The 18160-nt window shown below is 42.3% G+C and overlaps 3 protein-coding genes across 10 annotated transcripts in view; all 3 read right to left on the bottom strand.

Moving 5' to 3' along the window:
• Positions 1-75: 75 nt before the first annotated feature.
• On the bottom strand, positions 76-2543 carry LOC116336273 (fibroblast growth factor 23-like). Of its 2 annotated transcripts, none has more exons than XM_031760110.2 (3): positions 2117-2543; positions 1684-1787; positions 76-1598 (listed from the first exon to the last, which is right to left on the bottom strand). In XM_031760110.2, the coding sequence occupies exons 1-3, from the start codon at positions 2325-2327 to the stop codon at positions 1170-1172; spliced, it is 744 nt and encodes a 247-aa protein (XP_031615970.2). In that variant the 5' UTR covers positions 2328-2543; the 3' UTR covers positions 76-1169. The 2 variants fall into 2 exon arrangements, with proteins under 2 accessions (XP_031615970.2, XP_031615971.2); XM_031760111.2 differs by having other exon boundaries at positions 76-1595.
• A 1029-nt stretch (positions 2544-3572) lies between these two features.
• Positions 3573-10817, bottom strand: LOC116336279 (fibroblast growth factor 6-like). The gene is made up of 3 exons (XM_031760118.2): positions 10299-10817; positions 9623-9726; positions 3573-7213 (listed from the first exon to the last, which is right to left on the bottom strand). Exons 1-3 carry the CDS (start codon positions 10642-10644, stop codon positions 7037-7039), a joined length of 627 nt encoding a protein of 208 aa, XP_031615978.2. The 5' UTR covers positions 10645-10817; the 3' UTR covers positions 3573-7036.
• A 1205-nt stretch (positions 10818-12022) lies between these two features.
• slc45a3 (solute carrier family 45 member 3) overlaps positions 12023-18160 on the bottom strand; it is a 55828-nt gene continuing 49690 nt past the window's right edge. For all 7 annotated transcript variants that reach the window (XM_039615566.1, XM_039615560.1, XM_039615561.1 and 4 more), the window contains 2 exons: positions 15234-15499; positions 12023-15150 (listed from right to left, as the gene is read on the bottom strand). In XM_039615566.1, the coding sequence (XP_039471500.1) occupies positions 14707-15150; positions 15234-15499 (710 nt within the window). In that variant the 3' untranslated portion in view covers positions 12023-14706. The remainder of the gene's footprint in view (positions 15151-15233; positions 15500-18160) is intronic.

The raw sequence follows: 18160 nt of genomic DNA, 5'->3' as shown, positions 1-18160 counted from the left end.
CATGAGAAATGTCTCAGCTGTGCGTTTGAAAATGATTTATCTTCTGCTTAAAAAAAGAAAAAAAGATGTTCCAGATACGTACAGTTTATTTTATTAACATCAGAAATGATACACCAACCAATATGTATAAATAATAAAACAGTAGGCGAGTAAGGACATCATTAAGACAGTTCAATAAATAAATACTTTTTTATTGCTGTGACTCTTGGTGTCCAGCACCTGATATATTTTTAACATTTTTATGGAAGTTGCATACAGGAGATATTGTTTTTTTCCCCAGTCACAACAGTATCATTCGTCTTTTTGTTGTTCTTGTTGCTGTTTTTCAGCAACAGTTCAAGAATTGTTGGATGATTTAAACAGTTATTTGAACAAATATTGCCATATCTGACCCAGGGGTTCAAATTCTCCTCACCAAAGAGGTTAAAGGACAGCAGGAAACTGGACCAAACTTATGTCGAGTGTTCCCAGACCATTATCTGCAATTCAAACAGGAGACCTGCACGAGCCCCTGTGATGTAACTTGGTTTATGAGTACATATAAAAGGGTTATCTCCATAAAAACTCCAGAAGAAGGTCAGTATCTCCCCACTCAGCAAAGCATGACTTTACAAGTGCAAACGCATCGTTTGAGTTCATTACAAACATGATCTTCCTTTTTTGGGACAGTGCAAACTCCTCAGACGACCAGCAGATTCAAACCCACACACTGTTACTGTCAGGCAGCACTGACATGCTGCCCCACCCTGTGAGAAGCTGACACACCATGCATCAGACACTGAGACATAACCTGCTTACGTGTAGATATATGCATATATAAATAGCATAGATGTGTTTTAATATTTTGAAAAATGACCATCCACTAACTCTAGTTGTGGACCTGAAGCAGACACTGTTTTACTGTCCATCCATTTCACATCCCAATGAACAAAAACAGACACCTGCATGTGCATTATTGAAGCGACGGCTGTTATCTGTGTCTAATAAACTTTTGCTTTTGAACCGACTTCAGCCTCGATGACTGTGCAGTGTTTAGATGTCAGTTCGGCCTCTAATCAACAACTTTTCAACCAGATCTAGAAATAGGGGACTACGGTTTTGATGGCTCTTAATGGTCAGCCAGATTTATCCCAGAAAATAGCTTCTATGAATGAGTGATGCTGGGCGACTTAGGCTTGGTCTGCCCGGTCTGCAATGTTGGTCTTCACAGGACTTCCAGGCGCGTTGGGCTGTAAGACGGACAGGGGGTCATCGCAGGAGGTGATGGTCTCTTTGGACACAGCACCCGTCTGATCCTGTTCAGGCCGAACGTGATCTGCATCTCTGAGATCTTTTCCAGAACGTGAGGGATTTGCTTCTGTTCGTAAAGGATCAGAGGGGTTCACCTCTTCGCTTCTTCTCTGTCTTTTAACCGTGGGATTCAAGAGCCTCTTCAGCAGGGCTAAGTAGTGTTCAGGCGGCTTGCCATGTGCCACTCGCAGATGACCTCCTTGTAGTCTGAGCAGCCTTCTCCCGCTTGTAGAGTAAAACACATGATGGTGGCTTACTAAATCTAACCAAATCTCCTGGAAGAGACAGTCTTCTCTGTCCCTTTGCTTCTGTTTGGTAGAAAGAAAATGTTTATGGTCTGTTTTTGGCACTTTGTGACTTCATTCAAACTAAGAACATCTAAAAAATACTCACAGATATGTACAGCTTTCCCTTAAAGTCCATACAGATGAAATGTTTTCTTCTCAAATCAAATATTGACACAAAGTTGCTGGTAGCTGTTCTTACAGGTAACGTGACTGGAAAAAAAGCACATTTTCTATCAACAGTTACAAATGTAACAAGAAAAAATATTTGATTAACAATATTCTGCTTTTAAATTTGAAAATATATTTTGAAGTTTATAAATGTACAGAATTAATCTCAAACTTCTGTTAATTTTCTTTTTTGTTTTGTTTGGTTCAGTTTTTCTCTAATTTTCCTTTCTTAGAGTCAGATCCAAAGCGTGATATTTACCCTCTTCGAAATCAAGTAAGCAAAGTCAGTCATACTTAACATTTTCCTTTATTATTACAAAGGGCATTGTCTGTATAAGCTGTTCCAGTTGTGTGTGTATACGCAGACTTACCCAGAAAGCCGCTGTAAATGCTGTGTCTCATTGATCCATTCAGCACAGAGTAGAAGCGTCCCGTACCGGCAGATGTATCTGCATTTGCCACGTTCAATCGACCCTGCTGATGTTGAGCTAGTTGTTCTGAATCCTGGAGCCTTGGCCTACAATCCACTGGTACAGACACATGTACAGCAATCAGGAGGACTAAGAAGGATGCCAGTTGCATGATCGATGGCAATGAAAGGCCTTCTAAAAGCACAAATGTTCAGGATGGTATGTGGTCCGCTACTGGAGGAGGAGAAAGTCCAACGGGTCTATTTAAACAGAGGGTCAATAAACTGGCTAACTCATTTACCAAAATGACTCCAAGCTTGGCTGCTTTGCAGCAGTTAAGGGTTGCCTAGATGCAATTTAAGTAAGTTGTATGGAAACACGATGCATCACACATGCATAAAAAACTGTTTTCTCCCCTACATGGAAGTAAAATTTCTCATGTGTTCAAGTTTAACTAACAAAATCTAGCACAGAGCTTAAAGTCAAGAAATAAGAAAATGCAGAAGAAGAAATGACTGATGGTGATTCTTTGACATTAATGATGGGTTTTCACATTTTTTGCTCATATTTCTTGTTGCGTTACCAAACATGTTGTTAGAAATCTAACATTTATGAAAGCGTTATATAAAGATCAATTAGATTAGTCTAAAATCTAAAGATTGGGGGAAAAAATTGGTCATTTCTTAATGACTGACCCTCTGTTGTGTCACAGTAGGCTGAGTGCCATTCAGGCTGAACAATTTATACTGTGCTTATTATTTAACTGTACACACTTCCGCTGCTCTCGTTATCTTTTACAAGAGTTCCCGCCCTGTAATTATTCCTGGAAAGCCTGGGCTCATTCTTAGATATTCATGTCTATTTAAAATGGAAAAAAAAAACTTTCTTTCAAGCTCAAACATCAAAGGAAGATTACATTTGAATACTAATGTAATGTTTATTGAAAATTGTGCAGATGATCTGCGATTATATGGCACATATTTATAGCAGAAGCTATATAAACTAGCAGTATGTCACATATTCATGAGGAAAATAAAGATTCATGTTACTGTATGGCCTATTCAAACTGATGCTCGTGTTTGTTTTTGCTTATATTGTAATTGCAGCAAAATCATATTTTTTCTGCTGTATTCTTGACCCATTTTCTTTGCAACTACACTTCCACGCCTGCAAAAAAAACAATAACATACATAGTGTGCCTTCCAACCTCTTCACCAGGAGAGGGCGCTACATACTGACCCATGAAAAAGATGACTTTGGCTGCAGGTTCAACATTTGCGCTGGGACTCGGATTTTCTCTGGTCTTTGCCACCATTCCTGTCAGTCGGAGCATGCACGTGTGAAGTAACTTAGACATACAATAAAATAAAAGATTCACAACAGATTTTACAAAAACGTATTTTATTATCGTCTCAGGAATACAGTTGACTGCTGTGCACAGCACATACGTACAAAAATAAAAGGAAAACCATTTGTAATATATTATTTTACTTACTCATCATCATAATTTTCAGAAACAAATGATTGGAGAAGTCTGTTGTTTCAAACTAATTTACAATCATTTCAATAATCGGAACTAAGGCAGAAGGTGAGGTATATGTTAAAAAAGACGGGGGGTGGGGGTGGACTCGGAGGAAGTACTCTCCCTTCAGTGCAGGAATAGAAAAGTGAGAGAGAAACACAAAGGCTGCCGGTGGCACACAGGGAGTCTGATCCCAGAGCCGCCCGCAGGCCTTCAGTTCCCTACGAACCGACACGTTTTGAAACCAGCTGAACAGATATATAATGAGCGCAATGGCAAAATCCAGACCTGGATCCGGATCCTTAATCAAAGGGGTAAGACAAACCTAGTCCGTTCAGAACACTACATGCATAATGAGGACTTGAGGAAGTAAAGGTTAAGTACCTTTTCTCCGTTACTGCGGTATCATACAACCTTTTATGCCTCTGAACAGCAACATGCAAAAGTCGTACAATTGCCACAGTAAATGTTTCCTTAGTCTTAGAAAGTAAAAACCAAGCTTAGTTGGTGTGTGCACAATATCGATTTCTTCCCACAACAGTATCATGTTGGAGGAACTACTGTGACGTTACTGTTCCTGCTGTGCTGACAGTGTCTCTCAGGACCACATAGAAACTACTCGTCATCAAAACCAAGTGCTTTTATTCTTTCGTGTCAGCTAACTGCTTCTGCACTCCATTAAAAAATGCACCTTTTATATATTTTGGATAAATTAGCAAAAATAGCTCTCTGACCTTTTCCTCATGTGGTCAGCCAAGAGAAAAAGCTACATGTGATCATTGTTTCCATGGCTGATCGCTCATAATGACAAATAAGATGCTCAAGGCAAAATCCCCCACAGACAGTTATAAGTGGTGTTGATATTCAGATGCACACATGACATCCTCGGCATTTCAAGTAGCTCTCTTGGATCACAGTATTCATACATAAGCGTCCTCTCTCCTGGAAGCGTTTGATTTTTTTCACGAGGCCTTTTGCTACATAACCATTGTACAGTCAGCGCTTTTCTGCTGCACGCATCCCTCAACTCACTGGCTTTGCTTCCAGTCGCTCTCATCTTTGTCCTCTCCGTTGCTACCGTGCGTCAGTTTGCACGGTTGGACAATGCCTCGTTATCCCCGACTTAAGGTAAATTGATCTCATGCCATCGCTACAGTCGTTCTGGCTGAAACAGAACATGACAGGAGTGTGCTCAGTCGGACACATGCATACGTGCTTACACACACACACATTCGTCTCTGCTACTAGACAGAAGCTGGAGCTTAAAGGGCGCATAAACCATTGCTCACAGACATTCTGTCAGTGAGTTACAGTAGTGTTAAAAAGGGCATGAGGTAAAATATGATAACATATCTACAAGTGCCTTGCTACTTCCTTTTAATCATATTTCACCGAGCTGGCCTTATACTCGTAGCATAATGAAGGTCAAATCCAGCTTGATAGCACCTCCTTCCAACATTTAAAAAACTTGAGAAGTTGCGAAAATCATTAGTACTTTCATTGCACATTACAAGACAACTGTCTTTGTCTTCATCAGGAAATGGGCTAACAGGTTTTAAACTTTACAAAGCAAAAATGACGTTGCTGAAACACAGCTACATGAATAACACAGAGGGCAAATCGCCCACGTCTCTGACCTTTGCGCAAAAATGGCTCAGATGCACAGGATTCTCAGGTCCCTGCGATGACCGTCCAGTCTAAGATTAACTAACAGGAGACCCACGAGTCTGCCACGCAGGTATTTCACCCGATATTATCCATGTTCGTCAACTTAAACACTCAGTGATTCCTCTGTCCATCTTAGCTATCGCTTGCTTTGTTTGCTTCTTGTGCCCTCTCGTTTCTACAATGGAAAATTACAGTATTAGAAAGAGGAGCATGAGAGGTTGTTAAATTCAAGTATGATATGCTGTATATGCAAAGCCTGAATGAACATCACTGACGTAACCCTTTGGTTCAGCTCATATTCGGCGCTCTCCTGTGAGACTCAGTGACCAATCTGAAGAACGCATAAATAGTTAAAACTCTGTCATAAATGATGCACTTTTTCTAAATATCAAAAACGGAGCTACCTTAAGTATTCTTTTCAAATCCCAGGATCTTGAATTGAGAGTAAATGTCGCTTTTCACTTGATTTATTTTGAGTTAAAGCAGCAGACCGCTCTGTAATTTTACTCAGCATGCTGCTTTAACCAGTGTGAACCTCATCTTCACATAAACTTTGCAATGTTAAGTAAGAGACCTGATGCAGCAGACGGCATCGACTTGAACCGGGGGAAATGTACAGTAGGCAGAGATGGAGGGTATTTTGCGTCCTAGTGTTAGGTCTATGATATTCTGTCCCTCCACCATGTAAAGAAAGAAAACAAGCAAATCCGCATACATGATGAAACCAATGCATAAACATTCACATTTTCAGTTTGGACTGATGATCTGGCTACAAAAACTGTTCAAACGAAACCCGGGATTGTCAAACTCCCTTGGACGTGATGGCGACTCCAAATCCAGCTTTCCTTTTTAACAAGAGGCTCCACTGGGTCCTGTGCAGCGTAGAGTCTCGCTTACTAAATTGATCTAATTATGGAAAGAAAATAAAGTGAAAAAACTTCTGGCCCTCTAGGAATTGGGCTAGAGCCCCCCAGTGGTGTCTGAGGGAGTGATGACTTGCGTATCATTCCTATTTCTGACTTGAGCACCACATTTCTCGCATGCAAGGGTAAGGGGGGCCGCAAGAAGGAATTCAAGGCACCGCCACCTCATGACAAAGGAAGAAAAAAAACAACCGCTATTTTTTCAAGTGCTCTAGTTGCCCTGACCGTGACAGAGACGGGCAAATGTAACGGATGGGAAATGTCTAAAGTCCTTGATAGATGATGACGACGACAACAACAAAAACAAACAAAAAAAACAACAACCTTAGAAGTAAACAGGCATTCTTCTGTGTAAAAATGTCATGCACACATTTTCTACATCCTTGGGATACGGTGCTCTGAGGTAATAACAAATCCATTTGAAAAAGATGAGCTGTCATCCACCGACAGGGCAAAAACTCAACCAATTCCAGCAAGCACCCATAAAACCAGAGGGGACAAACGACGCCTCTCCGTGCCCTTCATATCATAAAAGGATGAAAATCACAAAAGCAGCAAAGAATGGCATTTTTGATCATTTCTAATACAAAGTAAACTACCCAAATATACATATAAAGTTTGAATAAATACTATCAGATATAACTGTGTTTCTTTATTTTATAGTCCATTTTTGTCTCTTTTTGTGTTTGTATGTAGTATACGGCATTTATGTTACCTGGGAGATAATCCACATGTGCAAATACGTTTGTTATTGCCAGTTTTTGCTCGTCATATTCGGGGTAGGAAGTGCGTTACAGTCATGGCAGTTGTGGCCTTGTTGCCCCTCTTCACGCGGCCATGCTTGCTGAGTGCGATGTAGGATCCTCTGTAAACCAGAGACTCGTAGGCGTTGTAATTGTTCGCGAGCAAGCTCTCCTTGAACTTGCATTCGTCGTGGAAGACTGTCTGGAGGCGACAAAGAGACAGGACATGCCTTATAATGAGCTGCTCGACACAAATGCAAACAGAGACACAAGTTTGAAGCTATGAGAATCTTAAATAAGACTGCAAGCAATGAACAGTAATATAAACAGTGAAATCTCACCGTTGTGGGTTTTAAAGAATCATTTTTTCAGTTGTTTGTGTTACTTCACCGCAATACTGTGTACTCAAAAAATGGTTTTTTTGGATTTACTTTAAAGAATTATGTCAAATCCAATTCAATTTTATTTATACAGCTCCAAATCACAACAGCAGTCGCCTCAGGGCGCTTTATATTGTAAGGTAGGCCCTACAATAATGAACAATGACCTATGAACAAGCATTTTGGCGACAGTGGGAAGGAAAAACTCCCTTTTAACAGGAAGAAACCTCCGGCAGAACCAGGCTCAGGGAGGGGCGGGGCCATCTGCTGCGACCGGTTGGGGTGAGAGAAGGAATGCTTCCACCTGGCCATGTTTAGTAACTATAAGGAATTAAAGGTGTTTTACTCCAAAATAATTTCCTGGCTAAATGAAAAGCCACTGTCGCAGCTCTGTGGAACCACTCAGCGGAGCTTTTTTAATGTCAGCCGGTAACTTGAAAACTCAATAAGTCATTGAAGGTTTCAGGTTTTTGTTATTACCCATACTAGGCCTTGCTCCTACTTTCTGCTATCAATCTGATCTAACTCCAAATCATGCAAGTATTGCTTTCTGAGATGCAATATTTCAGACCTAAAACCTCCAGAAAATATTCTCAAATAAATAAAATAAGAACAATGTTGGAGACAAAACAAACATAGGACTGCTCGTCTTTGAATATCTGGCACTGTGAAAACCCATAAGACTTCTCTGCTGTGCTGAGCTGGCTATGCATGACTTGCACAGTGTACAACAGTCACACTCGCCATCAGAGACCATGTGGCCTAATTCAGTCTCTTATCAGATCATCAACATGCTCTCAAGCTAACGCTTCATCACTCATGACCAGATAAGTGATTCACATTCTGTCTGTCAAATATGTTTTCCACAATCACATTCATGTGTCAGCAGGGCTCTGCTAAACATAATGTTCCTTCCCGCACCACTCGGCGCTAATAACTGTCATCAATGTGCTTAAAAGCAAACCGATCACGTCAGCTCAAACAAGCACGTGTTTCCTGTCTGATAAGGTCATTAAAAGGATGGTATGGTATGTGGGAGAATCTGATAACAGCATCGACCAAGAGTCGTTTCTATGCCCCACTTTTGTTTTGTGACGAGGATATATTTTAAGCAAGAACCTTTTACAAGCCAAAACAATAAACACAGAGGAGATGAGGAGTTCAGTGACGAAATAAATAAAAGGAATGTAAACTGTGTGCTCTAGCTACCATCACATTGGGAATGTGAGGTCATTGGGCAATAATAAGATGTACAAGCTTGAAACTCTGATTAAGACCCAAAGTACTCCAGTTATCCAAGTCAAGCAATGGAGGAGATGATGGAGTTATAAAACACTAAAAGGAAGAAATATAAACCATCTGATGAGGTCCTCAGGCAATACAATGCTCAACCTCAGAGAATCAGAGGATATAAAATATATCAAATACAACACTTGAGCTGACAACTATCAATAACCCCCCCACCCCCGATGAAACTCAGAAGTTTCCATGTGTCGCCTTGCTTGCCATGTTAAAAGAAAACCTACTCTACCTCAAGGCATCTTCAGCGCCTTTAAAACACTGAGTCATTTTGTTTCATTGAATCCGGAATCCATATTTTCAAAAGACCACAAAGGCTGTCGAGGAGAACAAGCAAACAAAGTCATGAGTAATAACTGCCAGCAAACTCTTAAGGACATTTTGTATTTTTTGAAATTAAATATTTAACAAGAGAAATAAAGTGAAAATGTTTGAAGGGCAGGATTATGGAGGCCTGTGAAGGTGCTGCCCATGTGCCTCTCAACATGTGTGTGGTGTGTGCTGCGCCATTTGCCATTAAAATCGATTTTCAACTGTGCTGACAGGTTTCTTGGCACCAGGGGGGTTTCCCTCCTCCTCTTGCTCTCTTTCTCTCTGACACACACACACACACACACACACACGGTACAGCCCTGTGATCTAAATCCCTCATCTGTTAACCTCATCATTATTTACCCATCGGCCAACAGGGCTAGCACACTTGCTTTAAATATAGCTTTTGAAATTCCTGATGAAACTGAAATATAGGTAGGTTTCGCAAGCCATAGCGTGCAGCTCCCCTGCAGCCACATAAGGCAAGAGTCTCTTTCCAGTTTACGACAGGCAAACAGAAAACAGAAAAAAAAGGCGGATCGAGCTCCAAGTGCGTCCTGATTTCAGGATCCAATTAACCAACAGTGCTGAACAGTAAATGAAATACTGTGCATACCTACCGTTCCGTATAACCTCCCACGGCTGTTCATTGCGACAAACAGCTCACTCTTCACTCCATATAGGCTCACCACTCCTCTCTCCACCGTCGAGATCTCTATTAGACCTGACACATGACAAAGATGCGTTACATTAGAGTGAGCAATGAGTGACATACCAAAGGAGCATCCTGGCTAAGTGCGTGCGTTTTGCCACTGTAGCATTGTGCTTTCTCTGCGTCTATGGGTGTAACCTTGCAGGTTGCTGCGCAGCATGCCGAGCCTTTGTTCTGCATCTTTCACCCCATCTTCCATTTGCATCCAGGCGCATTAATTAAGCGCATTGTGGTTATCGCAATAATAGCTGTCCTAATTGCACGGCGTGCACGGCTATTGGTCTCCCGGACCGCCCTCAGAGGGCTGCGTAAAAATAAGTTGTTTCTAAAAGCGTCCATACATTCGTGACATGGTTGAGCTCGAGGAGGAGGGGGGAGGAAGAGGGGTTTTCAGTACTGATGGATACGTGCTTTAACAGATTTGTCTTTGCCGTGGAAGAAATTCAGTTCTCTCCCCGACTCGGATGAGACGCGATCATGCAAATGAATAGAGGGGATAGACTAGCCTGCTCATCGCAGATCCATGCTTATTGACCGTCTCTCTTTTATGTCTATTGCATTACATTGGTGGAGATATAACTCACTGTACTGGTTTTCATTATGTACACCGTTTATCCTGCCGTCGGGGAGGATCTGAAGGTGAAACCCGATGCCCACGTTGCAGTAGAGCCTCCGCACTCTTTTGATGCCCAGCAGATAGTCACTCTCCCAATTCAGCTCCGGTTTCTCTCCGGAGATCCCGAGCACAGAGCGCGAGAAGAGGGTCTCCCATCGTTTCTCCAGCAAAGTTGTATTTGTCCTGCTGCTCGGTAAAGGGTACGCTGACACGATCCCCAGCAGAAAGCCCAGGAGAACCACTGCGGTCAGCGTCCAGTGCGGCGTGCCGGCCTCGCAGGACATACTGACGAGGAGCCTTTGCGCAACGGCCATCCGGTTTACCTTCGGGCCACGTGGTCAAAATTAATGACCCTAAAAATACCGCTCTTCTTGTTTTGCTTCCTTCGGCATGCTGACTGAGGGTTATTTTTGGAGCACAGATCAGTGCTTTGGGCATGAAACGCAAGCCCCGGTGCAGAGGAGGAGAGGAGACGGGAGAGTGCGCGGCAGAGCTGGAGGTGATGGTGATGGTGATGTTGGTGGTGGTGGTGGTGATTACCATGTTTTGCAGCTCCCCCGCGCCCCTCTCTCTCACACACTCACTCTCTCTCTCCCTTTTCTGACAGCCTCTCTCTCTCGGTAAGAGTTCAGAATATTGCGCTCACCAAAAACCCTTCAACCTCGCCAAGACTATCGCATCCCTAGATGACATCATGCTGACTTCACCCGCAGGGTTATTGCAAAGGCAGAAAAAACAGCAGGTCTGTGGAGATGTGAGGGCGATAGCTGCTGTTTCTGCCTAACTGGAAGAGAAGAAAGCTTATTGGCGTTCCGCGGTATGGGACGCGACGGGACACTCGGGCTGCTCCCAAATTGGGTCGGTGGTCATATGTCTACCCGATCGCTTCCTTATTTAGAAGGAAGGTGTAAAAACAGGCCCACTTGTCACCGGAGAGCAATGACAGGGCTCTTGTGCTGGTCTCTCTTCCTTTCCTGCCACGTTTAAGACTTTTTCACAGCAAATCTAGCCTTTTTTAAGCCTAAACGGAAATGTCAGCTGGGCAGGACAGCCAGCGGGGAGCTCGCCACCAATCAACGGCAAAGATCAAGGTTCAAGCCTTCAGTGCAGGCTAGCATCCGCCCCCCTGACCTTGAACAAGACACTGAGCGCCTCTGAACTCTACAGCACCACCGGGTAACGGAGGCCCAATGTGTCATTTTAATCATGTCAGGTTTTTCCACGTATACCCTAAGCCGTGCATTTCTCACGGCGCATTCGTGAGAACTACGAGGAGCACTGGAGAGGCCCGTCATGAAACGGGGCACATTGTCGGCGTGCCATTCCGTGTAACATGAAAGCCTATCGTCTTTTCCATGTAATGGATAATGCCACCAACAGCATGTCCATGCGTCAGTGAGCCCAACGCAGCTACGCACCAACAGCTCTCTCGCACACATCAGTTCCCCAAGATTTCCAAAGGATGGCACCATTTCCAAGTTCATTTGAAGCGCTCATGTAGAGTCTTTAACGCTTCGGCTTTGGCAGAATTGTGGACGCTGTAAACGGCTCATTTAAATAAATTATCCAGAATTTGTTTCAGATTTAATTAAAGAAACGCTTCTGACCTCTGTCATGTAATGTTTGATGTTTAAATACTGTAGCATGAAGGACCAAAGGCTTCATTAAAAAGCATCCAAAGACACCACCTCATTGAAAATGCAGTTCTTTTATTTTGTATAAAATCTATTTGGTAACTGCACATTTATACACAGCCTGACAGGTGTACATTGAAATAAGTAACTGAAGTCATCTGATAAAATAGAAAATCAAAAAACAACTTCTGGCCTTAAATCACTAAGTCACTTTGTTGTAATAATACAGGCCATGTGGTTGAGGGCACAAGGTGTGAGAACACCTCCACTCATCCAGTTACAGACAACTGCAGTTAACGGAAACTGTTTATTGACCACTGATGAGACGTATGACCCCGACAAATCACTGCTGACAAAGGACACGATTTCTTAAATGAACCATGAAAACAGAAAAGGAAACAAACCACGTCGCTTGTGTAAAGGGCATAACAGACATCAGTAACGAGACCTGCAGTGTCACCAAAGCCAACAGAGGGGGTGAAATGGGTAATATTAAAATAAATTACAGCTTTACGAATGCTTCTATAACACATCTATACAAATAATTTATTTTCACAGAAAGAGCCTTCACCCCTGCACCCGTGACAGATGCCGAAAAAAAGTCCAATAGTTTTAATACATGCTATATTGTAATAAAAGCATAATAAATAAATACATATGTACAAAACATGTTTGGAAAATGTACAGGCACTTGTAAAACAACCTTTTTTGACATTTCAGTTAATGCTAGACATGGAGGATAAGTTGATTGCTTGAGCGTTCTACTTGGCGGTAATGTCAACATGACAAATTCTCTGGTCTTCCGTGCAGGAAATAGGATCCTTCTGTTGTACTTACTGAACAGTTTGTGTAGGATCAGAAAAGAAGGACTCAACACAAATTCTCAGCAAGAACTCAGTAACTGACACAAACATGGATTCTTCATCATTTGGCCAAGATGATGCTTTGTGATGTAAAGCGTTATTCAGGCTACTCGTTCCTCTTGCTGTCAGTGCAGCAAGAGAAGGAAAAAAAACTGCATTTGAGTCATACCAACTATTACTCTCACACTTACTCATGACTTCTGCAATCTGTCCTCCATGTTATGCATACATATACATACAAACACGCACGGCCTTCATTGCCCTCACTTGCATGATTTTCAGTAACCAAATGTTGACATGCACTGCATAACTTTTTAGGAGATGTTTTCCAGAATGGTTGCTATGATGTGGGCATCCATAAGACATCACTCTTCATGTTTACGGATCACGTCTGGGATTATATAACAAGCCCATCTGGATGTCCTAGATTGTCATTTAAAAAAAAAAAAAAAAACTTAAACGGGGCTTAGGCAACGGGGAAAGTATGTTATTATTACTCGACAGGATAAGCAGTCCACTAGTCTAGATTACTTTTCTTGATTATCTACACAAAGGACATTTGATGCGATATTCCAATTCAGCTGAACAGCCTAATTGCTAAATCATCACAGTCAGAAACTTCACTTCAGCACGTTGCATAACAAATTCCCATAGGGATTATACAGTAAAAATGTATGCAAATATTTGCAGTAAACAGCACTAAAAGATGGCACTAGATGTGGAAGGGAGGGATAAGAGGAGACTCGGAGTATAGCTCACTGACTGGTGACAGAAAAAAGGTCTCCTAATAAGGCTTTGGGCCAGAACAGGCCTTGGCATTGCCTCTCCAAATCTTTGGAAATATACAGGAGGAATGAAACACCCTGACGGTGCATGAGATTGCCGTCTACCACTGGTACAAAATTTCCCATAGGTGTTAAATAAGGATGAGATGCTGTGACTGAAGAAAATGAGTCACATTTTCACCTTTCGGTGACTCCCACATGCCATCGTCCTCCTGGACATGACCAATCCCAGGAGGAGAAATTAGTTTCATCAAAGGATGAAAATGATACTGATGAACTACCACATCCCCATATGTACCCCACCTACATATGGAGTTAGTTTACTTATGGTGGAGACTAGTCAAGTGTAATGATGATAGCACATTTGACAGAAAAAAGGTCGATTATAAAGTAGAAAGATGACATTTAGCAGGAAAGGAGGGTCTAATAAGAGATCATACAGAGTTGGCAAGACCATCTCTAGAGGGTCTCAAATGAATGAATAAAGTAGCATATTTCTGAAGAAACCAATTTATCTGTTCTGCCATCTTGCATTAAAATGACTGACGATCCCCCACACTGACCTAATTTAATTTTAAATGTCATTAAGTAAGATGACCATTATGGAAAATGCCTTAGTGACAGTGAAGACGAGTGAGCAAAGACAAAAACAGACTGCACTGTGTAAAACTGTAGCTTAAGATAATTTAAAAATACAAATCAGAAAAGTTAGTTGGTGTATTCGAGGTTGACGGGTTATACAGTAAATCTGTTTGAAGGTACCTGAGGAAAAAGGTGGACAGAAATTATGCCGTGACAGTTTTAAAGAGACACGTCTGTTGAATTCAATAGGTTTCAGTACACATTGTACCTCATCAGACCTGAGCAGGTGGTGACTCTTCTGGTAGCAGATAATTCCTGCTATTACACGGCAAACAGCTCCTGACTTTATCTTCTGTAAGCCAGTTTCACACGCCACACGCTAACAGATACACCTTAATGCAGAGCGTCGGTGAAAGCAAAAAAATTTTACTAGCAAAAGGCTTTCTGGGAACAGTAGTGCACTGAGTACCACTCGTGGAACCTGAAGGGTTGATTATTGGTGATCCCATCACTCAGTTTCTGAGGTCCTTTTGGTCAAAGACAATCTGACTGGCCAGGTAGATGGCAACGGCTCCAAAGATGGCAGAGCAAGCGATATAGGCAGTGACGGACTGAGCAAACTGAACAATCATGCCCATGAAGAGGGTGGGGAAAACCTGAGAGAGGAGAAAGGTGCTGTCTAAGATGGCAAAGTCCAAGCCCACACCACGTTTCTCAAAGCCCGACTCAGCTTCGTCCTGCTCGGGGACGTTGGAGCTGTGAGACGAACCGTTTTGGCTTTGCGGGCCGGGGTAGTACTCGTAACTGTCCTGGCTGAAGAAGGCGTGCCTGTAAGGAGGCCCCGTTTGGTGGTTCAGTCCACCTTCCTCTTCCACAGGAGTCAAATACACAGAGTCCCGCATGGCTGTTACACCGTTTTTTTGTCTGCGTTTGGTTATTCTTTTTGGCATGTAGACCTGAAATGAGAAAGGAATCATTGACTGTAATCATCCAAAACATGATATGTCTTTGAATATCCAGTTCTTACTTCTATACTTACCTCTATCTCCTTGTGGTAATGGCAGGTGAGTGTGTAAGGGAGGGTCTGCAGCGTCGCGTATGCATAGCCAGTGAGAGCTGCCATTACAGTGACCAAGACGACGCTTTTGGACAGGCAGATGACCAAAGCGGAGACTGTGAAGCTCACCATGCTGCTCAGGTAAACCCACCGGGATCCCAAATGCCGAACCAAACGACTCATAACCAGAGAGAAAAAGGTTGAGGTAGCACACTGCAGGAACAGGCCCATGCTGCCCATACGGATTCCTGAAAGAAACACATGCATCCAGAAAGTATAAGAACAAGCAAAACGAGTGAAGGACGATAAAAGATGGATTTATGTCATCAGCTGCAATCGAATGTTCTGCTCCGACTCCTAGAAACCATTCTAGTGAAAAAAAGTGCCTTGGAGTGACATTCGCTGAACTCTGCAGCACGGACACCCAGTTCGGTCTGACTAATCGTTACACAGCATCAAGTTTAGAATAATGCTGAAAAGAGACACACACAGGCTGACCCAAGCCATGGGCTGTTTGGAGGGGGTCTCAGAAGCTGACCAACAGCAAATCTTACTCACTATTGTCAAAGTTCCTGAATCCTCCCTTAGTTATGCCGCAATAGTTGCTGGCTGCAGGGGGATTCTGGGTGTTTGTTCTTCACTCACTATGTGTTAATAGTAGTGCTGTCAGCGTTAATCTCATTAAAATGACGTTAACGCCATAACTGCATTAATTCAATTCAATTTTATTTATATAGCACCAAATCACAACAAAAGTCGCCTCAAGGCGCTTTTATTGCACAGTAGACCCTACAATTATACATACAGAGAAAAACCCAACAATCATATGACCCCCTATGAACAAGCACTTTGGCGACAGTGGGAAGGAAAAACTCCTTTTAACAGAAAGAAACCTCCGGCAGAACCAGGCTCAGGGAGGGGCGGGGCCATCTGCTGTGATTGGTTGGGGTGAAGAAGGAAAAACAGGATAAAGACATGCTGTGGAAGAGAGACAGAGGTTAATAACAGATATGATTCGATGCAGAGAGGTCTATTAACACATAGTGAGTGAGAAAGGACTGGAAAGGAAAAACCAATGCATCATGGGAATCCCCGGCAGCCTACGTCTATTGCAGCATAACTAAGGGAGGATTCAGGGTCACCTGGTCCAGCCCTAACTATATGCTTTAGCAAAAGGACAGTTTGAAGCCTAATCTTGAAAGTAGAGATAGTGTCTGTCTCCTGAATCCAAACTGGAAGCTGGTTCCACAGAAGAGGGGCCTGAAAACTGAAGGCTCTGCCTCCCATTCTACTTTTAAATACTCTAGGAACAACAAGTAGGCCTGCAGTGTGAGAGCGAAGTGCTCTAATAGGGTGATATGGTACTACAAGGTCATTAAGATAAGATGGGGCCTGATTATTTAAGACCTTGTATGTGAGGAGCAGGATTTTGAATTCAATTCTGGATTTAACAGGAAGCCAATGAAGGGAAGCCAAAACAGGAGAAATCTGCTCTCTCTTTCTAGTCCCTGTCAGGACTCTTGCTGCAGCATTTTGGATCAGCTGAAGGCTTTTCAGCGAGTTTTTAGGACATCCTGATAATAATGAATTACAGTAGTCCAGCCTGGAAGTAATGAATTAGAAATATCCTGTCTCAGAGTGATGCTGAAAAACTAACTTTAGAGATGTTGCACAAATGGAAGAAAGCAGTCTTACATATTTGTTTAATATGTGCATTGAAGGACATGTCCTGGTCAAAAATGACTCCAAGGTTCCTCACAGCTGCGCTAACGCGTCAATGCAGTGCAGCTCCACGCACAGGGCAATCCGTGCTAACTCGCTAACGGAGATTTGCCGCGTTAATGCGGTTATGGCGTTAACGTCATTTTAACGAGATTAACTAACAGCACTAGTTAACAGACCTCTTTGCATTGAATCATATCTGTTATTAATCTCTGTCTCTCTTCCACAGCATGTCTTTATCCTGTCTTCCTTCTCTCACCCCAACCGGTCGCAGCAGATGGCCCCGCCCCTCCCTGAGCCTGGTTCTGTTGGAGGTTTCTTCCTGTTAAAAGGGAGTTTTTCCTTCCCACTGTCACCAAAGTGCTTGGTCATAGGGGGGTCATATGATTGTTGGGTTTTTCTCTGTATGCATTATTGTAGGGTCGACCTTACAGTATAAAGCACCTTGAGGCGACTGTTGTTGTGATTTGGCGCTGTGTAAATAAAAGTGAATTGAATTTAAATAATGTTAACAGTAAGTGGAAAATTTTAACCATGTGATGCATCTAAAACCAGAGACAAAAGTCTTGATATTACAGCTCACAGTAGACAGTTATTCAAAAGCTGTATACAATATCAGAAACACTGCAAATATAATTTCTAATAATAGCATTGCCCATTTAATTTCATTCTCTCGCTTTCAAAATATTAAAATGAAAACATTTCCATCTTTATAAAGATTCTCAGAATTGTTTAGTAATGTGATTTGCCGCCCAAAAAAAGGAAAGAAGGGCAAAAACAGTCATTGGTAAGACTTTATTTTAAAAAGGACTTGCTTTTTATGTTCCCAGTTTGTCCTTCCAAGTTTCTTGTGCTTAAATGCTAATGTCTTTATTTATTTATTTATTTCTCCCAGCTGTGGTTCTGACCTCCAGGTGCTCTTGGTAAACAGTCAGGGTCAGAAGTTCAGTAGCATAGCAAGCAACCGCTAACTTAACATGGAAGAGCATGTGTATGATATTACTCCTGGAAAGCAAAGTTAATGAGCTCCATTTTTAAACACTACCAAATGTAATGAGCACTGAAACTGTAGCCCAGACAGATACGGGAGGGAGCCAGAATGCTACTGAATCAGCTGTACTGTGGAAAGACAACTTTCTGTGGAACAGATGTTACAGACAATGCATAGTGGTTACTCTTAAGTTAAG

Source organism: Oreochromis aureus, linkage group 7 (assembly GCF_013358895.1).
Source record: "Oreochromis aureus strain Israel breed Guangdong linkage group 7, ZZ_aureus, whole genome shotgun sequence".
In the NCBI taxonomy this organism is placed as follows: domain Eukaryota; kingdom Metazoa; phylum Chordata; class Actinopteri; order Cichliformes; family Cichlidae; genus Oreochromis; species Oreochromis aureus.
The sequence above is the reverse complement of the archived record's forward strand: the minus strand, read 5'-3'. Positions and strand labels throughout refer to the sequence as shown.